General features: G+C 45.9%; 9 protein-coding genes across 9 annotated transcripts; 4 read left to right on the forward strand and 5 right to left on the reverse strand.

Moving 5' to 3' along the window:
* Window positions 1–549: 549 nt before the first annotated feature.
* Window positions 550–965, forward strand: EDB93DRAFT_1166604 (uncharacterized protein). The gene has a single exon (XM_041450209.1). The coding sequence runs from the start codon at window positions 590–592 to the stop codon at window positions 800–802; it is 213 nt and encodes a 70-aa protein (XP_041304534.1). The 5' UTR covers window positions 550–589; the 3' UTR covers window positions 803–965.
* Window positions 966–5,062: 4,097 nt separating this feature from the next.
* Window positions 5,063–5,771, forward strand: EDB93DRAFT_1106515 (uncharacterized protein; the record flags this gene model as incomplete). The annotated part of the gene is made up of 5 exons (XM_041447625.1): window positions 5,063–5,194; window positions 5,306–5,343; window positions 5,387–5,454; window positions 5,523–5,544; window positions 5,672–5,771. The coding sequence occupies 5 exons, from the start codon at window positions 5,063–5,065 to the stop codon at window positions 5,769–5,771; spliced, it is 360 nt and encodes a 119-aa protein (XP_041304535.1).
* A 180-nt stretch (window positions 5,772–5,951) lies between these two features.
* EDB93DRAFT_1253552 (uncharacterized protein) lies at window positions 5,952–6,366 on the reverse strand (the record flags this gene model as incomplete). The annotated part of the gene is made up of 2 exons (XM_041453470.1): window positions 5,952–6,212; window positions 6,307–6,366. 2 exons carry the CDS (start codon window positions 6,364–6,366, stop codon window positions 5,952–5,954), a joined length of 321 nt encoding a protein of 106 aa, XP_041304536.1.
* Window positions 6,367–6,702: 336 nt separating this feature from the next.
* On the reverse strand, window positions 6,703–8,547 carry EDB93DRAFT_1253553 (uncharacterized protein; the record flags this gene model as incomplete). Its single annotated transcript, XM_041453471.1, has 6 exons — window positions 6,703–6,945; window positions 7,003–7,413; window positions 7,471–7,605; window positions 7,679–7,888; window positions 7,940–8,368; window positions 8,428–8,547. The coding sequence occupies 6 exons, from the start codon at window positions 8,545–8,547 to the stop codon at window positions 6,703–6,705; spliced, it is 1,548 nt and encodes a 515-aa protein (XP_041304537.1).
* A 2,579-nt stretch (window positions 8,548–11,126) lies between these two features.
* EDB93DRAFT_1065595 (uncharacterized protein) lies at window positions 11,127–11,836 on the forward strand (the record flags this gene model as incomplete). Its single annotated transcript, XM_041444891.1, has 3 exons — window positions 11,127–11,321; window positions 11,377–11,547; window positions 11,600–11,836. Coding segments are annotated over 3 exons (603 nt in total), but the record flags the coding sequence as incomplete, so codon positions are not given.
* Window positions 11,837–14,345: 2,509 nt separating this feature from the next.
* Window positions 14,346–14,555, reverse strand: EDB93DRAFT_1067333 (uncharacterized protein; the record flags this gene model as incomplete). The annotated part of the gene is made up of 1 exon (XM_041444924.1): window positions 14,346–14,555. A coding segment is annotated over one exon (210 nt), but the record flags the coding sequence as incomplete, so codon positions are not given.
* A 176-nt stretch (window positions 14,556–14,731) lies between these two features.
* On the reverse strand, window positions 14,732–16,366 carry EDB93DRAFT_1106518 (uncharacterized protein; the record flags this gene model as incomplete). The annotated part of the gene is made up of 7 exons (XM_041447626.1): window positions 14,732–14,930; window positions 14,979–15,101; window positions 15,153–15,386; window positions 15,425–15,739; window positions 15,799–16,015; window positions 16,101–16,246; window positions 16,302–16,366. 7 exons carry the CDS (start codon window positions 16,364–16,366, stop codon window positions 14,732–14,734), a joined length of 1,299 nt encoding a protein of 432 aa, XP_041304540.1.
* A 232-nt stretch (window positions 16,367–16,598) lies between these two features.
* EDB93DRAFT_1301832 (uncharacterized protein) lies at window positions 16,599–18,664 on the forward strand (the record flags this gene model as incomplete). The annotated part of the gene is made up of 8 exons (XM_041454695.1): window positions 16,599–16,826; window positions 16,892–17,148; window positions 17,187–17,259; window positions 17,338–17,470; window positions 17,526–17,699; window positions 17,750–17,817; window positions 17,857–18,469; window positions 18,588–18,664. 8 exons carry the CDS (start codon window positions 16,599–16,601, stop codon window positions 18,662–18,664), a joined length of 1,623 nt encoding a protein of 540 aa, XP_041304541.1.
* Window positions 18,665–18,784: 120 nt separating this feature from the next.
* On the reverse strand, window positions 18,785–19,941 carry EDB93DRAFT_1253558 (uncharacterized protein; the record flags this gene model as incomplete). The annotated part of the gene is made up of 8 exons (XM_041453472.1): window positions 18,785–19,029; window positions 19,078–19,134; window positions 19,190–19,282; window positions 19,332–19,427; window positions 19,486–19,581; window positions 19,635–19,730; window positions 19,791–19,874; window positions 19,923–19,941. 8 exons carry the CDS (start codon window positions 19,939–19,941, stop codon window positions 18,785–18,787), a joined length of 786 nt encoding a protein of 261 aa, XP_041304542.1.
* Window positions 19,942–21,602: the final 1,661 nt, after the last annotated feature.

Raw genomic sequence — 21,602 nt, forward strand, 5'->3', positions numbered from 1 at the left:
GTCTTACATATTGTACTTTAGTAATGGTCCTGGCCTAGGCGGGGACGGTGGAGGGTGTTTGGCGAGGGTGGGGCCAACCTGTGAGCTTACTTGGTGTTTCTTTTGGGGCTAGCAGGTGGGTTGATATCTACGAAGGCGTTTCGAAGCGCTTGGTCTTGACAATGAATGTGAGGAGTTTCTTGATTGTTTTGAGCAAACTGTTCAGGTCGCGGGCTCTGGTTTTCAACGATGCTCTCAATGCGTTGCGGTGGCGGGTGTATGCTGGGCATTCCAGGATGAAGTGATGGACTAATTCTTCTTTCTGTCTGCATGCTGGGCATATGGGCGTGGGGGATTTCGAGATCCGGTGCAGGTGCTTGTTGAGTGGGATGTGGCCCGATCTCAATTGGAATATCAGTGAGCTGTGTCTACGTAGCAGCACGCTGGATCGGCGAAGTGTTTAGATGGGGCTGAGGGGTCTATTGTGCTGAGAACGTATACATTCGAAGGCACATCTGCGCAACAGTAAGTACAGAAAATATTATAAAAGCCAGCTGTCGTCTTACAATCCCCTTCAGAATTACCTGATTCCACACACGAGTCGCAAACAATGCGTTTCTCCTCTGAAACTGTCCTCGCAATCATTGCTGCCTTAGTACCGTCAATCTCTGCCATGCCAGCTACTGGTGTTGCAGCTAGCCCTTTCAACCCTCAATGTTACAGAGCTTGCTGGTATCACACTGATTGCAGTAAGCACGCAACTGAAGACTGCCCATGGGTGAGATGCGTGAGTATCAGCATTTTTCTGGACCTGATAACATGACTCACCTGCATGGCAGAGCAAATTGTGGTACTGCATCCATGATTCCGTGAGTCATATTTTTGCCTTCACAATGCTACTATGGCCGTCGACTGACGCGCAAGTTACTAGTGATTTTTAGTCATGATCGACACACATAAGGAAAAAAAAATCGGACCATGCTTACTACAGTGTACGAAGCACTAGAGTGCCGTCTCTATAGGGAGCTTAATTGTACGAATTTTTTTGCTCAATGAAAATTCTACAAGGAAACAAGCAAAAATAAGCAATTTTTCGAAATTTCCCATTTTGTTTCAAATTTTTCCGTCGGAAAAAATTTACCCCATGCTCCATATACCCTGTTCATCTCCCCGAAACCCTGTTCATATTACCATATGCCTCCTGTGACAAAGAAAGCTGCTCAAGCAAAGAAGCAACGAGCCGACTGTCGTAAATTCAGCTCTTTGCCATCACCTCAACCAGAACAGGGGTCAGACTCAGAGTATGAGCCTGGCTTTAGTGGGGAGAGCGAGGTTGAGGCAGATGATATATCTGGGTCCATTGTTGCCCTACAGAGCCTCTATGGCATGTTTTTACCTGCAAATCTTCGAGCCAAGGACAATAATTTAACTGGGTCTGATGGAGAACCACAGGTGAATGTCTCCGAATTTCTATTATCTATAGAACGTCAGCAATGCTTACCATCAAGCCTGGTGTCAGCGAAAGAAGCAGAAAATTGTAAATAGGCCAGCTGTTTACCGGGGAAACTCTCGGACATCTCAATGGAGGAAGAAGTCCTCATGGGACAGAGCATCCAGTGGAGCAAAGACAATAGACACATTTTTTGTGAAGGTTCGGATGATAACATAAGTGACTTCTGAGACTTACATCAAGTTAATTAGAGAGATATGACTCTCATGTCTGAAAAGGAGCAGTTGTTGCCAAGGAAGTGGAGCCTATACAGCAAGATCCAGCACTCGAATATTCCCTGGAAATGGGTTTTGACCTAATGGAATACAGCGTGTCATTACTCCAAGACGAGCTGAACGGTATCATATCAATTCCATGGAATGAAGAATTTGATCCAGATGAATACCTTGAGGTAAGCAATGAAATAATCTCGCTGCTTTAATAGGCTCATTCCACGTACACATAAGGCCATTCACGATGGCGATGAGCTGGAAATGGAAAATTTGGACCTGACATTTGGATCAGAAGACGTGAATGACATACATCATGAGAGTCTGCTGGCGTCCATGGCCCAAGAGTGGCTGAAGGATGATCATGATGATGTCGAAACTGCGCTGGATATGGACATATTTAAGATTGCGGATGCCTGCCTTCGGACAGTCAAAAACCTGCGGACAAAGAAATCATTGAAGATGATTACTCAACTTACCGCAGTGACACAATATGTCAAACTCCGAGAGCAGTATCGCCATCATCCAAAGTGTAAAACTCCATGCTTGAGTGCAAGTCTTGCAATTGCACGACGGATGGGTAAGGGAAAGAAGGGCACTGGAGCACGAGAGGGAGGAAGATTTGCACGTCAAATTCGCAGGAATGAACTCTACCTTCTGCAACATCACTGTCTTCCTTCGTCAAAGCAAAGTAATCACCGTGGACAATACACATTGTTGGATAACGAGGCAGTTGTTCATAATGTGCGGAGGTATCTTGCAATGCAGAAGCTGGGTACCATCACTCCAAGTGCCATGTGTCGCCACGTCAACGAAATTATTGCACCTACACTTGGCTTAACCGGTCCGAACAGCCACATCAGTGAACGTACTGCAGAAAACTGGCTGAAGAAACTTGGATACACTTGCAAGAATGTCCAGAAAGGTGTATACCATGATGGACATGAACGTGATGATGTCGTGGAGGCACGGAAAATATTCCTTGAGAAAATAGCAGGATATGAGAGGTAAGTCGGCATTATCTGACTGTCGAATATGTGTCACTTACCACATCTCATACCAGATTGATGACAAAATACAACAATGAAACTCTCGCACCCATCCACCATCCCTCACTCCCGATGAGCAAGAGCATGTCCTCGTTACCCAGGATGAGTCAATTTTTCATACGAATGAATACCGACGTCGCTCTTGGCTTTGTGGTGATGAACAGCCTTTGAAAAGGAAGGGGAATGGTCGTGCAATTCATGTTTCTGATTTCATTTGCGAAACAACTGGCCGACTCGCTTTGTCAGAAGAACAACTCGCGCAACAAGCTACTCTTCCACCTGACCAACAGCTCAAGGTCACGGATGCTCGAAAAATCATCTATCCAGGAAAAAACCATGATGCAAATTGGGATCTTCCTCAGCTTCAGACCCAAACGATTCATGCTGTCGACATATTCGAGTTCTTGCATCCGAACAAGGTTGCTGTCTTTGTTTTCGACTGCTCTTCCGCTCATGAAGGTCTTGCTCCAAATGCATTGAACGTGAACAACATGAATGTGAAAGGTGGTGGTAAGCAAAGCCACCTACGTGATACCACTATCCCACTCAATAATCCACCTCCGAAACCTGGACAATCTGACATGTGTGGAATGCCACAGCAAATGGTATACTCGGCAACATATCCTGACCCTGAGTTGGCTGGGAGACCAAAAGGAATGAAAGTCGTTCTTCAAGAACGGCAATCAGTTTGGGATGTGCTGATGGAACAGCACAATGGGAAGGTGGTTGGGAAGTGTCAACGTTGTCAGAAGTCACAGGCAAAAAAGGATGCAGAACGGAGACTCGCATTGGCGGAGGCACTCGGACAAGAAGCACCTGAAACAGGTGAGCTACAGGCAGAGGATGAGCCAGAAACAGACTCGGAAGACAATAATTGGTGCTGCATGTACCGCGTACTCTCACTTCAAGATGATTTCGTCAATGAAAAGCCACTTATCCAGCATTACATCGAGAGTCGCGGGCACGTTTGCCTTTTTCTTCCGAAGTTCCATTGTGAACTGAACCCCATCGAGATGCTTTGGGGATATGCCAAGTACCGTCAGTTTTTTCTCGGTTTACTGTCGTGATTTTGACTCATTGATATTCCCGCATGGTACAGGCTATCGAAATGTCACTGATGGGAAATTCTCGACGGCAAAAACACTGGTTCCGCAATGTCTCGACATGTGTGATGTTTTGACTATTCGCCGTTTTTTTCCGCAAAGCTTGGCGTTATATGGATGCCTACCGGTACGTTTATCGATGCTTTCGAGTGGTCATGTGGCAGCGCTGAAGTTTGAACAGGAAAGGACTCGATGCTCACCAAGCAGCCTTCGCAGTTAAGAAGTACCGTTCCCACCGTCGTGTTGGGCTCATGACAGAGATTTTGGCCTCACTGGATGCCGAAACTGCAAGCAGAGGGCTTCTGTAGATTGTATTTACCATCTGCTTGCTTGTATACCTGCTCAGTTACCCATAAATACCATTTCTTGCAACATGTTTCAAATTTCGTCAGAAATTTTTTCAACCCTTCGATTTTCAATATTCGAACGAGGTAGCCTTAATCTACAAGTCAAAAGAATGCATTTGCGCTACTCTACGGTACAAAGCAGTCAAATTTCAAGGACTAGATACATTTTTGAGTTCGGGCTAATCCGAGAGGTCAGAAAAGTGCTTCGTACACTGTAGTACAGTTAGTTCTTTGCATATCGGAAATGGCGTGAGATTTCCGGGAAATATAGGAGATGGTATCAGATCTGGGTCAAATTGTTATGTACGAAAAAGTCGTTTCATATGAAGTTTAGTGGACCCCAAAGTGATGTCAGAACTTTTATTACGGCATTTTGATTGATTAAAATGCCTTAATGGTCTGGCCTGATTCTGATCTGATTTTGATCAAACAGTCAGCATTTTGATGACCATTATAAGTGCATCACGACGAACATTCCCATTTCGGTCACAATTTCGATCTTAATCATAAAATGGCATTATGACCCTAATTCCAATGGTGGTCACAATTTGAGTCAAAATGCGTATTGCAACCATTTTGTGGCATTGTTATGTTCATGTTTGGCATCGCAGTGAGCATTTTAAACTGTGTTGTAAAGGTCAATTTGAGATTGTTTCAGCTAATAAATTGTATTGTTGGGTATATATTCTACTCTGAATCTGCAGTAGCAATAATGGTTCGGCGACTCGTATTACAAGACTCACACTTTCAAACCTTGCCTCGACTGCGCGCTTCTGCAAGACTCAACTCAATCACAAACTTCATATCATTGTCCATTTCATCTAAATCAAGCGGGCCCCAAAGCTCTTCCTCAGACTGAACATCCATGCATCCAAAAGAAAGTGAGGCACTAGATGTGCGCAAGATAGGTGTGTCATTATACAGGGATGAAGATCCATGTGATGAAGACGGTGATCATAAGGGTGTGCTCCATGTGATGAAGGCGGCGATCATAAGGGTGTGCTCCATGCAGACCAATTGTGCGCTAGGCTGCTGGTCGATGAGGAAATGCTGGAGCTGATTGAGGGGAAATATTTGAAATTGGACGGTGGGCTTTGAGCTGCTTCAGGCAAAAGCCCTGTACCCGACGTTGAAGAAGGCAGGAAGGTAGGTATCCTGATTGGACTGATAGTAACATCAGCTTCCATAGGTTCTGGGACAAAGGCATGACACACCTGCACTTTCTCATTCGTCACAGGGTGGGTGGTGCATGGAAAGGTGCGGGAACGATGGTCTGAATCATCAAGAGAACTGGTGAATGATTAGTTGTAAAACATTGATAGCAGTCAGGCAGTCTAAGGCTGAACGGTGAGTGTGATTTGGATTGCTGGGGGGAACGGAACGTACCAAGCCTAGAGAGTCACTAGGAGCAAAGGACTCAATGTAAAATTAATAATCGCTCCACATGCTAGAATTGCTGTACCTTAAATGTTAGGTGGACCATTGAAGGCCTCCTGGTCCAAGAGTCTTGCCATATCAGGGGAGTATTATTAGAGAGTGCAAGGGTGATTCAGAGACAACATGAAACAATTTAGAGAATAAAGGAGATGTTGAGGCTGTGATGATTCAGACTTGCTGTGATTAATATGGTCAGAGGTTGACATGAAAATTCAGATTCCGATGATGTGGCAACTTATTTTAATTGATTAATATTTATTATTATAACATTATATTAATTATTATACAGCGAGCAGGTGCGGGTGGGACAATATGAATTAAATCCTTGGGTGAGGGTGAACATGGGAGGGAGGGTAACTGAGAATAATGAAGTGAGAGTGATTCAGATCCTGAACAGCAGCATGATTGTTGTCCGTATCAGTGCCTGGGCCAGGTGATAGGAGGGATGGACTGGGAGAGGGTGGAGAGGGTGGTAGGTTGTCTGTGCCATCAGGGGGAGAATCTGAGAGAGGAGCAGCCTCATGAGTGGCAACACCCCTTCTTGCAGGAGGGGGGGTCTGAGAGGCCTTCAAACGGCTCTAACACTACCTGAAAGTTCAGGCGGCAGAGGCAGGAGGGTGGTAGAAGAGGACAATGAGGCCTTCAAATGCTTACAATTTAAAAATCTCAAACAGCTCTAATGCCACCTGAAATTTCAGGCGACAGAAGTAGGAGGGTGATAGGAGAGGACATTGGATCAAAGCTGGATGGGGGATGTATGATGAGAGAGACGGTGGTGAGTCTGGCATGGATAAAATGTTCCAAGTCTTGAGAGATAATGTATGGTTTACCTCTGGTATTTGTGCTAATTGAGTTGATGTTAGCGAATGGCCAGTAAGAGTGTGTGCCACCGGTCTGCAACAATGTCAGTGGTGAGCAAGGCAAGCTCTCATCAAATGAAACAGTGACTAGCAGCAGACAGTTTTCAAGCAAAAAAGTATGTTGTTAATGGATGAAAGGACTATTAGCTGTAAGTACATAGTATGACTGCACTAACCATTCATGACGCCTGGAATTCTGATATCAGTATTATGCAACACCATTGCAGGAAGAGCGGCGAGGGGCCACGTCTGTGCTAGCCACAACTGCCTTGCCCTTTCTCCTCCCCTTTTTCTGCGCCATGACCTTTGTATCTTCACCCTCACCAAACACACCTTCCACAGATGCTACTGCTACTTGAATAGCAGCAGGGTGGGATCGGGGAGCAGGTGCAGTAGCAGGTGCAGTCTGAGGTGCAGGAAATATCGGTCCAGAATGACTACCACTGTTTCTCTAAATGGCAGCAGGTATGGACTGAGATGTGGGGATATGAGTGGCAGATGTGGTGACACTGGGTGAAACGGTAATGCTGGGTGCAGGAGGTGCAGTGGGCAGTGCTGGTGCACTATCATAGATGCCAGATGGGCCAATGCTGGCTGGTGGTGCTGCCTGTGCTGCGTTGTCATCATCTGAATCTGAGTTGTCATCATCCAAGTTGGCCATCACCCGCTGTAGTGAATCAGTACAATCCTCTATACCCATAGCCTGAGCATCTGAATTGTCTGCATCATGGGCGGTCTTGTCAATGTTTTCAAAAACATAGCTGTTCATGTTTTTCACAATGGCTTGAACATGCAGATGTGCCCATTGGGCAACAAAAAACTGCTTGATAGTTTGAAAGACAGTGGAGTAAGATATTGATGAGGTGGCACCGACACCTGAACCTGGGAATTGTTGATTGGGAGACAGCAAAAAGATCATCTATTGAGGGACATTGTTCAGTTACTAATGGTCAATACCGTAATATCGGAAACATACCGAAGTTACGCTACATGCAATTAAGCTGGGTGTGCAAGCCTTCAGGTGCCACATCTCACAGTAGGGGCTCGGACCTCCGCCATGTCCTGACTTTGAATAGATTGACATCTTGTTGCCCACTACAACCTTGATAAACTGTTAGAATAGGATGAGTAAATGCTTTGGTAAGTTTATTGAGCCAATCACCAAATATCTTCTTCGCACTGACCTTCAGATCACGATAGATGATAGGTGCCTTGAGGACATTGAAGTCTTTCCCCTTACCTGCCACCCATCTAATCATGTCCATGATCTGCTGGTTAGACATGTGATCATACAATGCAGAGAAATATTTGGGGGACATATTGAAGATACTGCCAGCCACGGTCCACAATGCATAGTGGTATGAAGAACACACTCTTTGCATTCCAGCGCAAAACTGACTACAAGATGACTTCAAGCATGTAACATATAAAAAGAAAAGACTAACCTTGTTTATGAAGTGAGTGGTCAACATGTGAGGGTGCAGTGTGTGGTCAATGCAGCCATGGAGCTCTGTCACAAGGGCAGCCTTCTCTGTTGATTTATCTGCATAACGGCGTGCACCTTGGATGTCGGCAGGAAGATCAGGACATGGTAATTTGAAGATTGAATCGTCAAGCATAAACATCTCAGTGGTAAGCCCGTACTTCTTCCCCAGGTCCATGATTACCTTCTCTGATTCTCGATCAGAGTCAGCTGCAGCTGTTGTTGCAATTGTAGCCAATAATACTAAAAATGCAGTAGACAATGGTACCTGACCAGGAGAACATTTGCATGACTGCTGTGGCTGATTTGACATGAGGATGTTGTTAGTCGCATTTAATGTGGCATTGCGCTCCTCTAGTCTTCCTTTTTGAAGTTGAAGATACTTGATGTACTGACGTGAGATGTCATCAACAGTCAGAACAAGAACAAGGAAGTAAACGATAGTAATACCTCCTGAAAATGTTCTAGAGTAGCCCCATCACTTGGCGGAGTGACAGGTTGGATGCTGTAATCTGAATCCTCTGAATCTGAATCAGACGAAAGAGTGAACTCTGAATTTATGTCAGACATCAACAGTGGTTAGTATGCAGTGATAAGAAGGACATGCAAAGACAGATGCAATTCACAACTTGAACTCAGAGGACAGTTGAATGATGAGAAGTTCAGACTCACTGTCTTAACAACCGAGGGTCTTATATAAATTTGTGTAAGAATGTAATGACACCACAATTACACTTGGATAAGACTTCTTGCCAGCCCTTAATTAACACGGTCTACGACTTTTCCTATTTTGTGGTAGATAACGTGTGAGTTCTTGGGAGGCTTGCTGAACTAATCTTTATGAAGATCAACCTAGCTGGAGCTTAACTTTTCTTTATTGAAACTCAAATCTCTTGTCTAGGAATAAGCTTCTAGACTTGTAACTTGGTTTCGTAAAAGTAGGGTTCTCTGTAGAGACGTGGTCTCAGATATATGACAATATTGACCAAAACTTGTAGTTGGTCAATTTGTAACACGTGGTGAGAAGCTGGTCTCAAATATACAATGAACTAGCCTAGGATAAACCTGTCTAGGCTCTGGACTGTGCTCTTGAACATACGTTACTCGGTTGAAACATGGTCTCAATAATACAAAGATATTGACCAAAACTCGTAGTTGGTCAATTTGTTATACATGGTGAGAAGCTGGTCTCACAAAACTGAATTTGAGAAGCTGGTCTCAAATGTCACAAGTCTCTATAGTGAGAAATTTATGTAATCTCAAGGGATTCAGTGTCCCTGCACTTGTTTCACTTCAAAGGCACTTGCTTTGTAAGCAAAATATCTGACAGACAGATGTTCACAAATGGGAGATCTATTATTTTGGGAGAGAATTGGCTCTCCTTATATACATTTAGTGTGGGAAAGTAATCTAGGTTCACAAACAACAAAAAATCAGGAGGGCCAATCAAAATATTGGGTCAAACCCTAATAAAAGAATAAAATAGGGAGCTATGACATCATTGTGGAGCAGAACATTCTAGAATGAAATGATATCATAGATGATGTCATTGTGGAGTAGAATATTCTAGAGCTTGATGACATAATATCTTTCAACAGAATACCTGCAGGAGTATCTGTGGAGCCTTATGACATCATAATGACATCATGCCCTGTAGGTATAATTTTATGAAGTATCAGGTGAGTCAAAGCTTCCTAATGAAAAAGTAAAGTAAAGAAACACTACAGAAGACTATGTAGCTAAATACTACTAGCAAAGATACACTAAAGAAAAGTAGGTAAAAAAATAATACAGTTGGCAGGAATTGAAACCTAGTCTCAAAAATAATGTGTTTGGTGAGAATTGAAACACAGTCTCAAAATAATGCGGTTGGCAGGATTTGAAACATGGTCTTTTTTGGTTGACTAGTCTGCAGACTAAGCTAACAGACTTTGTCTTTCGAGGGTCACCTAGTATTCATGTCCATGCATGATTCCCACATCATGCCACATATTACAGTGACATATTTCCATATTATACAGGTCACCCGACCTACATAATATTCCGTATAAGACGGGCCAGCGGATGATGGGCCGATGTGATGTATATCCTCGATGTTGACGGATGGGCCAGGAGGGATATTATTTCCGATGGAGGCGGGTGGGCCCATGTGTGGAATATGTAGAGTAGATGAGTGGGCCAATGGACATGAATATTCTATAGACGGATGGGCCGAGGTAGTTGGATATTATGTGGATGGGTGTACCAAGGTAGGTGGGTATCAGAGAGACGGGTATGCCTGAGGGTACTTGTCATTACATACACTGGGCTCGGCCCAGATATATACTATATTAGATGGGTGGGCTGGCCGAGGGTACATGGTGTCACATACGCTGGGTGGGCCCAGATATATATTATCTTAGATGGGTGGGCCGAGTGTCAAGGAAGGTGGGTATCAGATAGATTGCTGTACGAGCAGCAAGGTTCCGACTACCGAAATTCAAGTGAAGTGTACTGAGTTCCGAGACCCGGGTGTCAATAAATGAATATCTGATATTCAGCACACTTCCAATGATCGGGTATTTCATTGAGCAACAGGTGGTAATATATCTTTGACAGCCAACATCATGGAAGGTTCTCTTATCAGAACCTCATGTTCACCACCTACTGAACACCAAATGCCAAGTTCCGACTACCAAAATTTGAGTGAAGTGTGCCGAGATCCAAGCCCCGGGAGTCGACAAACGAATATCTGATATCCAGCACACTTCCAATGATCTGGTATTTCAGCTCCCTTATCTGATCCTGACTATCTCCACCCCCTTTAACATCAACCTCTGGGCGTCCAGCATTCAGCTTCTGATTTCCCAAGATCGACTTCATCATGAATGGTTCTTCCACTTCTGCAATTCAAATAAGCCTCTGGCACACTTGGGCCCTGACAGTCACTCACGAGGCATCTGAATATACTGCACAGAAATTCAATGCAGAGAAGACAGGAGGAGACCCAGTGATACCTTCTCCTAACCTAGACACTGATCTAGTGATGGCCTGCGATCAATTGGTAGATTGCCTCATAAAGGCATATAAAAATCCGAGTGGGTCTTCCTGCAGATTCGGAAAATTCATTTGATCATTCAAATTCCTTCATCACAGTTCAGATGAACATCGACATTGCAAGATATAGCAAATTGATCTCCCCAAAGAACACCGGGCACAATGAGGAGAAAGAGGAGAAGTTGCTTAAGAGATGTCCTCCCGGCCATGAGGGGACAAGGTTTGTGGACATACCCGCCACCATTCTAGATGTGTCCAGCACCATCATCACATGGTACCTCCCAGACACCCTGACAGCCGAAACACAGGTGTGTGATATAGATTGTTACTCAATATATATTAAATACCCAATGGTAACCACAGAAGGAAATTTGGGCAGCCACCAAGTTGCTGTCTCCGAGTCTGGAAAGAAGTATGAAGGTTGATGGGAATTGGCGAACCAATCCGGAGTGGTTCAAACACCGCTTGGAAGATGTTGGCCTAGCTGCCGGGTGCATTAATTTATCTCCGGCATGGTTTCAACAGGGGCACGAGGTAGGATTTGATAGGATGATGATTTCGGTAGTTGAGCACACCAATCCCATAGAATCTAGCGGACCCAGAGGTATCTGCATCATTAAAGGGACCATTGTCTGAGGGAATCCTAAATGCCATTGCAAGGCCAGCAGCCATTGCATCAGCGGTGCTCAGGATCATGCATCCGGAGCAGTACTGGGCAGGGTTACAAACATTTTCAAGCATCGGAGAACAGGCAGAAAGCAAGGAACTGCCAAGAATGTCCGAGATCCTGGAGTACTGGGCATCCGTGTTCAACACCCTATCCATCATTTCCAATCATCAAACCCCATATCATCGAGACCATTTATCAATTCCTGAATGCTTTGATATTCTCACCACTGTGGGGAATTATTCTAATGCTCGGATGAGCATGCCAAGCCTTCAGCTGGAGTTCGGGTACGATCCCAGGTGTATGATTGGATTTTCCGGAAGGATTGTCAGACATGGGGTTCATGAGGTGGAGGGGGATAGGGTTGGGTGGGCATGGTATATGAGGGACTCTGTTCATATTTATGCCGGGGTTCCCTCATGCAGATGGGCTAGGGTGGATTGACGAACCCTACCACCATGTGGAAGATGAAACAAGTAGAAGGTGTAATTACCAGCATCAGTACCTGCTTTTGACTACCAAGTACGCACCGTCTCTCTTGATGATACTCGAGGTCCAAAATCTATAGCAGATGCATACAATAACTGTCCAGAGCCTTCCGTGTCTCTTGATGACATTTGAGGTCCAAAATCCATAGCAGATGCATACAATAACTGTCCAGAGCCTCCCGTGTCTCTTGATGACACTGGAGGTCTGAAATCCATAGCGGATGCATACAATAACTGTCCAGAGCCTTCCGTGTCTCTTGATGACACTCGAGCACCAACACATTCAGTGCGAGGGAGTGGGGTTTCAGTTGTGGTGCGCAGTTAGAAAAGGCCGGCCCTGGGTTGGAGTAGCACAGATGATATCATTGACCTTACATTAGGCAATGCTAAGAAGAACGGTCTGTTGCAAAAGGAACCTACAAGTCAAAAGGGCACAGAGAAGCAAAGAAATGTAAGTATGAATGCTGCTGTACAAATTTGAAAATAGTACTGGGGCGATGGCTATCATTGTATTTAGACTCAGATCCTATTGACAGTCATCAAGGCCAGGAGCTCAGTAACTGGGTCTCGGCACTCGGGTCTTGATATTTGGACCTCGGTAGTTAAATGCCGGGAGTCAGGAATCGGTAATGGAGATCCGGAACTCGAAGTTTGATATTAGGCAGTCAACATTCAGCACTCGACGCTAGGACCTCGGAACTCGGTAATCGACACTCGGACCTTGGAACTCGATATTCGGAGCTCGGTAATTGGGTCTTGGCACTCGGGTGTCGATACTTGGACCTCGGTAGTTATGTTCCGGGAGTTGGGAATTGGTAATGGAGAATCCGGAACTCGGAGTTCGATATTTGGCAGTAAACATTCGGTACTCGACACTTGGTACCCAACATTTTGGAACTCGGTCATCGGAACTCAATATCCAGAACTCGGTAATCAATATTTGGAACTCAACACTCGATATTCGGAGTTTGGTAATCGGGTCTCAGCACTCGGGTGTCGATATTTGGACCTCGGTAGGTAACTGTCAGGAGTTGGGAATTGGTAATGGAGAATCTGGAACTCGGAGTTCGATATTCGGAGCTCGGAACCTGATATTCGGAGCTCGGTAACGGTAATGGAGAATCCGGAACTCAGAGTTCGATATTCGGCAGTAAACATTCGGAACTCGGTCATCGGGACTCGATATCCAGAACTCAGAGTTCAATATTCGAAACTTGACACTCAATATTTGGTGTTCAGGTAATCGGGTCTCGGCACTCGGGTCTTGATATTTGGACCTCAGTAGGTAACTTCTGGGAGTTGGGAATCGGTAATGGAGAATCTGGAACTCGGAGTTCAATATTCAGACCTCGGAACTTGATATTCGGAGCTCGGTAATCGGGTCTCGGGACTCAGGGTGTCGATACTTGGACCTGGGTAGTTACGTTCCGGGAGTCGGGAATCGGTTATGGAGATCCGGAACTTGGAGTTCAATATTCGGCAGTAAACATTCGGTACTCGATGCTCAGGTACCCGACATTTCGGAACTCAGTAATCGGGACTCAATATCCAGAACTCGGTAATCGATATTTGGAACTCAACACTCGATATTCGGAGTTTGGCAATCGAGTCTCAGCACTCGGGTATCGATATTCAGACCTCGGTAGGTAGATTCTGGGAGTCGGGAATTGGTAATGGAGATCCGGAACTCGGAGTTTGATATTCGGCAGTCAGCATTCGGTACTCAACGCTCGGTACTCAACATTCAGAACTCAAAACTTGATATTCAGAGTTCGGTAATGGGGTCCCGGTAATCGGGACTCGATATCTGGACGTCAGTGGTCAGGACATGGTGATGCACATCTGCACCGTTTATTTCAGGACTTGCCATATAACATCATGCAATGTTTACAAGCGATTTTCAGTACTCATAAAACACATATGCGGCTTGCACTTCAACATTTCAAACTGAGTGACTAGAGCTACTGTCCTCTGCCTCTCTTCAATCTGTCCAGCATGGCAGTGTAGATTATCCATCACCGCAGGATCATTTATTCTGCTGGATTGAGCGATCATCTTGTTGGCCAACCATTCTGTCTTCAAATTGGCGGGTGCTGCTTCATCGAGTCTGTCGAAAGCCTTTTCACTTTCAGCGATGCAATTTTTGCCTGCTTGTATTTACGGCAAAGGGTCCTTTTCATGTGGATCATCTTGCAGAAGTTGGAATCGTTCATCTGAAAATCGAGACATTCCTGTCGATGAGGGGACGACATTCCCTGAGCAGCGGGGGAAATTAGGTTCAGACGTGCCCAGAGAGTCTCCATGATCTCTCCATCTATCCGGCCAATGCCTTCAATGAAATTCGACGCATATCGGACATAGCAGCTGTCTTGATGTCCATGCATGTGCCACAAACCAATGCCGGGAATGATGGTCAATTCCGGTACCATTTCAAGAAATCAGCTTCAATCCACCCAAACCCAAAGGTGCTTGTTGTATTGACAGTTGATGTCATAAAAGGTGACAGCCCTGGTAATGCCTTCCATGTTGTGCTGGGCAGCCTCGCAAAGGGTGTAATCCATGTTCATTTGTCTGCAAACGATGCATGATCAACTTGTGAATGTAGAACTTCATGTTCGGCTTGCCTTTTGCCTTTCTGAAAATCAACCATTGCATGAGGCACAAAGCAGCCATGGCGGGCACAAGCAACTCCCCCGATACCCGTCGACTCCAGCTTGTGCTGAGTCGCATTTGCTTGATTTACTGCCTGGTGATTGTTGCAGCTAGATTTTTCCAAAGTGTCAGCAGCCTCTGTAAGATGCACTTTATACCTGTCCTTTCCCACCATGAACCCCAGCCCATCTGCAAGCCATACTTCATCAAATGGCTTGATGGGATGCAAGTGTTTGGCTTTGAAATTACCGTCCATCACAAATGACCGGGTATATTTCCAGCTTGGAGTTCTTATCATCACTTAGGTCGCTCAAGTATGAAACTAGACTCACTCATCAAGTGTTTCATTCCCTGACAAGGATATGTTGATCCCAGGCTGAGGACATGTCGGGCAAAACAATGCAAGATCTCTGGCATTCGGGGCATTGGAACGATGACCGAAGCCATGCCATTTCATGGTCTTCAACTGCCTCCACTGTCGAGCGACTCTCATGAGCTCTCTGTATCGGTCCTTGCCAAGTGCCTTGTCAATATAATGTCCTTTAGATGAAGGAGATATATAATTACTGGAACAAGGTGAGGAAACATGCTGGAGGTCATTCACCGGAGCTTGCTGTAATAGTTCATCGCGGAGGTGCTGCATTCTAGGTTGTCCAATAAAAAATTGTCGAGCACTCTGAAGGTGAACACAGTCTTCGGTTTGTTGAATGATGCAGGGAAAAATCCATGTCGAAACATTTGAATGTCCAGACTCATGGTATTTGGACAATCGCAGCATCGAACCTCGAGGCGATGAACTCCGGACTTGTCGATGATGACCATGGTGTTTTCCTTAGGCTGGAACTCTGGTCCCGACACGGATGGTAGATCTTCAGGCTCAAGCTGGTCCTCGGGTCCATCTCCTTCGAACAAATCCCACCTATTTGTGAGTGCAGGACATTCTTTGCCATCATGACCGAGGTGTATGACGAGTCTGACATGAGCGAGACAACTTTGCTCGAAGAACTGACCATTCCATTGACTGATCCAGTGGAAAGGATTGCAACGATGTTGACTCCTGCAACATCCTGTGCAATAGAGTGGCTCCCCAAGACAATCTTGATATTTGTAGACCCCATCCTGATCGCAGACGATGCATCTCCTATCTTCTGGAGGAGCTTCTCGATCCAGGAGGTGATGCAGATATGATTCCTGCCTTGGGAGCCATTGCCTCAGGTAGTCATTCTGGCTCTGCATGTGTTATACTTAGCAATGTTTGAACGAACACTCCAAAGGTTTACATTCACTTGCCATTGTTTTTGGAAGCTGCAAAGGCTCGAATGAGCCTTGGTCTTGCTCATAAGTATTATCAGGACAGTCTTCCCAAGTAGGTGGTGCAGGAACAGGCTGAAGTGTTGGTGATTCCGGGGGAGAGTTAGGCATGGACCTGTAGGCATGTCGTTTTGCGCTTGCAAGCGGGACCTTGACCCAAGTTTTCCTACCTTTTCTGCCCCTTGCTTCTACCCTGTGGGATTTTTGCAGCAGGGGTGCATAGACCTATCTTCATCTTATTTTCGAATGTTGCAAGAACAGCATTAGCTCAGGAAGGTCGCACAAATTGTTATTCCAATGCTATGTTTGTGCAGTATTGGTTGTTCATTACAAATTTATTTCCAATAATGGCATCATGTCCGATATGGGTTGATTAACCAACTGTTAGGCTTTGGTCAAAGTTGAACTTTGAACCAATATTAATTACACCTTGCTTACCCTCAGCACATTCACCAATCAGGGTCACCATGGCAAGATCAGGTCATTCCACTCGCTTGTCTCCTGGAAGACATAGAGCACATCAACCCCAGACACAGAAGCTCATGGAAACCGAAATTTCTGAGCTGAAGAACTACCTTCCTGAGTGGACTTCTGTGAAAAGGAGCGAGAAGCGGGCAGTTTTCACTGCAATTTCCAGGGCTGCCAGGTTGTTTGCGCCAAAGGTGGACCAAGGACAATGGAAAAAGAGGAAGCAGGTGATACATCCTTGTTGCGATGAGAAACAAAAAATTTAATGTCATACACTTCCTTCAATGCTCAGATGTACAAGACTTGGTTGTTCAACAACAAGAAAAAGAAGGAAAGGAAGGACATGATAAAGTATGGGAGGAAATGGACGCCTAGGATGGTGATCTACCAGGAGAATTGGGAAGAGGTGCTGAAGAGGATCGAGGATGAGTCCGGGGCAAAGCCAGGAGATCCTGGTATGTTCAAGCATTATCAGGCGGCTGTGAAGAGAGTCATGGCTGAATTGTCTGATGACGAGTTGGAGAAGGCGAAAGAAACCGCCGAAGAATGGTCCAACAACTGTCCTCCTCCCTGAGATACAAGCACAGGTCGCCCGTAAGAAGGGACCTGCATATATGGAGCACTTTCGAAGGAGATGTGGAGGCAATGCGGGATGAGAGTGTTTGTGTTGTCAGCTTGGAAGAATGAACAGGGCAAGGTGCTGTTCGGGATGTGAGTGAATTTTACCTGTCATCGCAGATCTTTCAACCCAATATATTTCACGCAGGCAATGATAATAGCGAGGCATTAGGAGATGGGGACAGCTTCATGAAGACAAAGGACTGGGAGGACATCGAGCCGGTGTGGCAGGAGTATGCGCAGGAACAGTTTGGTGAGTGTTTAAACTGTTGATACTGGGAGGGGTGTGTTGATGGTCTCCGTGATAGGTGCCGGAGCACGGGAAGGTGGCCGACAGATGAAGGGAGGTTGCAAGAGAATCCGAAAACCAGCCTTCGAGCTCGACACTGACGAGGATGGGATGCCATTGCTTCCGGACATCACCGAAACAAAACTCGAGGAGAAGAAGGCCATTGTCAGGGCTTTTCTCACATCACACTATCGTGAGTCAATCCTTGCTACATCCAGGACATTGTTGAATGCATCGACATAGGGATTTGTTTGGGGATCGACAAGGCAGTAGTGCCATGGAGCGCCATCCTTCAATGTCAGGATGACTTTGTGTCATGAAGATATCTTCCGGTGGATGTCGACTTGAAGGAGCCTTCCAAGTTGCAAAATTGGGACACAACTGCCCTCCTCAATTTCTGGTATGCTCGGCAGGAGAAAGGCAAAGGATCAACATTCACGTTCAAAGCGTGGAAGAACAAAGATGGCGACATGGTAGCATCGGTCATATCAGGCGGGTCGCCTTCCCATCGGACGCGTAAAGTCAAAAACATGCAAAGGGTAATCATCCGAAGCCCTAGGGATTCATCCTCCGAACCCGACAGTGATTTTGGGAATGACACTCATCATCCGGATGATGATGATGATGATGATGATGATGATAATGATGATGATGATAATGATGACAATGACTCGGCTGATGGTAGATCACCGAAAAGAAGAACCAGAACCGGAGAAGGTCCTTCATCATCACATGCAGAGACAGCAATCCCACCGTCAATTCCAAAGCCTCGCCCAGTCAAGCCGGCGAAATGTGGTGCACTGCTGACATCGCAAATGGGAGACCTCCTGGCAGGGTTAACCAATGGCAACATTGGTGAGGTTGACGATGATGTTGCAATGGAAGGGAGGAAAACATCGCCGGCTCCAAAAAGGATGTGGGGAAAGAGAGCAGTGATTGAGCCATTGGCGAGGACCACCCGGAGTAAGTCGATGCCAAAGCCATTAGACAGTACTCCTCAGGTGACTGGAGTGAGGGGAAGGAAGTGATGGACTTATCCCACACTGTCTCCCCTTATGTACATATCCATGTCATGCAATAGGAAGTAGGTTATTGGTGTGCTGGACTCAAAACATGGACCCAGTAATCAATACTCAGGCCTCGGTAGTCCTCGGATAGTGAATACATCGGAAATGGGAGTTCAATACATCCATAATTAAGTAGTTTACATGACGTGAGTGGGTTCATAAAAATTTGGAAGTTCACAGGTAATTTGTCTACTAACAGAAATTGTGTAATTTACATTTGAATTTGATCTTCAAACCTAAGAGTGAGGGAATCTAATACCTTGAGCATTTTAAAAGTCAAACATTCAGCTCTTTGCAGCCTCCGGAGGTCTTCATCAGCTCTTCTGAGTTTGTCAGATGTTTCTGCCCAGGCAGTTCGGAATGGTCTCTCAGCCTCGAGTAGTTGTTGGATGGATGGGTCGGGAATATGTCCGTGTCGCTGTTTGTAATCCCGGACCCGATCTTGAATGGATTGAACTAAGAGACAAATTAGCAGAAAGATAAATGATTATATCAGATACTCACTGCCTATGTGATTGTAAGACTCAAATGGCCGGAGATCCTGGACCATGGCAAGCAATTCTTCATAAGTGACATCCAGGTGTGGCAAATCATGTTCGGGATATTTTGCAATCACTTGGGAGATGAATCAGATCATCTTCAGGGCCTAAGTACATGTCTGGGTGAATGGGGGAACCCAGTTGATCAGGTTGGTCCGGAAGAGATTTATCTGTAAGGGTTTAGTAAACAGGGATGGTGAGATGTTTTGATTGACAGACCGGGGAATTCTGGCATAAAATCTTCATCAGGCCCAAGGTACAGGTCCGGGTGGATGGGTACATCTGGGTGATAAGGTTGGGCCGGAGGTGATGGATCTGTCAGGCTTTAGTAACCAGGGATGGCCGGACTTTTCATTTCAATGGATGGACATACCTGGGATCTCAGTCATAATATCTTCATCAGGCCCAAGGTAGAGATCCGGGTGGATGGCTAGACCCAGCATATCAGGTTGGGCTGGATGTGACTGATCTGCAAGATTTTTGTGTTAACATGCATTGTTAGATGATTTAAATAATACTCACCGTGCATCCCAGCCATCAGGTCATCCTCAGGCCCGAGGTATAGGTCCGGGTGAACCGGGTGGCCTGGTTGATCACATTGAGCCGGAGGTGAATGATCTGTGAGATTTGAGTGACCATGGATGATTAGATGGTCATCATATCAATTGATAAACTCACCGTAAATTGAAGAAAAGACCTCCGGACCATTGGATGACACAGAACATGATTCTGGGTCATCAGCTGGCCCAAGATTTAATTGATCTGAGGATGTCCGGTAAATTAATAAGGTATGATGGATGTTGAACATACCTGTTGACATCTGGGACATGGTTGATTCATCCACATCCATTGAGTTATATTCAGTGACTGGAGGGTCATTGAATCTAACTGTAGCAGGGGAGTTCATGTTCTGTGATGAACTGTCAACTGATTCACTGATTATTGATAACTTCGAAGTTGAACACAAGGCGCCAGCAATTGCCGAAAGTTGAACCACAACCAAACAAGGACAAACAATCAATGAAATTTTACATTGTTAATCACTGATCTTGTTTTTACTGAAACATCATCCTTGTGATACCTGATTTCAACCTGAATACAACTTGATTTCTACCTGATCTCAACACTTTCAACACTTTCAATTGAAATACCATGTCTGCTCCACTTGACACCTCTTTGACCAGCCTCAAGGAAATCACTGCCAAGATCATGGCCATCATCACCGGCGCTTGGCAGCTTCCTCCGGGCCACAGCCACTTTTCTCTGACAACCCAGATCAGTACACTCGTGGTATGTAGCATTGTCATATTCTCTCCCCTTCATTTTTTTCATCATCCGGGTAGGCTGATGCGGTCCGGCACTATGGGAGTGGTCCCTACCTTCTGGGTCTCGTGTGTTTGTGCTCGAGGGAGTTAATTCATGTTCAGGGCATGACTCCTCAGGTCTGGCCCAACTGGCACAGCAGTCGGGTACGACAATACCTGTTTGTTGATGCACCCCTGGCGCAGCAAGGTTCTTGCCTGGGAGGAGTTAGGTGATCACACCTTCGATCTCCCGGTCGTGTCTGGTCCTTCAAGTAGGTCCAATTCCTGTGGATCTTCCACCCTCGCCTGTCATTGCCGGGCCTTCTACCAACCCTGCCTCCAAGTCCCGGGAGAAGGGAAAAGGTAAGGCAGTTGTCCTGGACCCGGAACCAGAAGTGGAAGGGAGTCGGAAGAGGAAGTCTGCAATGATTCCGGCACTTCCCTCCCAACCCCCAAAGTCCTGCTATGAAGACTCGGAAGCGGGTGAAGACCACCGGCCTTGCCAAATTCAAGGTGTTTGTTGAGTCGGAAGATGAGGAGGACTCGGTCACTCAGGTATGTCCTCTGGTTCATTGTCTCATTGTCTTACTCATTTTGTAGCCGATTTCATGTGGAGTGCTGGAGGTCATCCTCCCCCAGCTCTCCCCAGATGTTGCAAGGATGTCCAGATCACCTTGGTCACCCCGGAGCCTGAAGAAGAAACCCTTCGGGCCTGCTACAGTAAGTCGCATTTTTGCATCCGGCACTCGGGTGAGTCCTTACAATGTGCCGGGCAATTGCCGGCAAATGTCCAGAGGTCATCGAGCCCCCTCAGGCAACTCCTGAACCTCTGGTAGAGGCACCCCCAGTCATTGATGCAGGTGATATACTCATTCCCAGACCCGTAAGTACACTATTGAGACTTGGTGTGTCTATAAACTGACAGATCGCACAGAACAACCCTTGCCAGGCTTGCCACAAGATGGAATGGCCCTGCGCAACTCGGTTTGACAAGAGGACCCGCGCCCCGTGCATGTCCTGCGTCTACTGCACCACCAAGAAGATCAAGTGCATCTCTGTAAGTATGGGAACCCCGCCACATAGAAAATGTGTTCGAGGTCAATCCATCACCCAGACCACCAGGAGGACCAGATCCAGGACCCCTTCCAAAGCTCCCTCTAAAGCTCCGGCCAGACATGGAGTCAAT

The sequence above is a fragment of the Suillus bovinus genome (assembly GCF_016758785.1).
Source record: "Suillus bovinus strain UH-Sbo-P2 chromosome Unknown EDB93scaffold_60, whole genome shotgun sequence".
NCBI lineage: Eukaryota > Fungi > Basidiomycota > Agaricomycetes > Boletales > Suillaceae > Suillus > Suillus bovinus.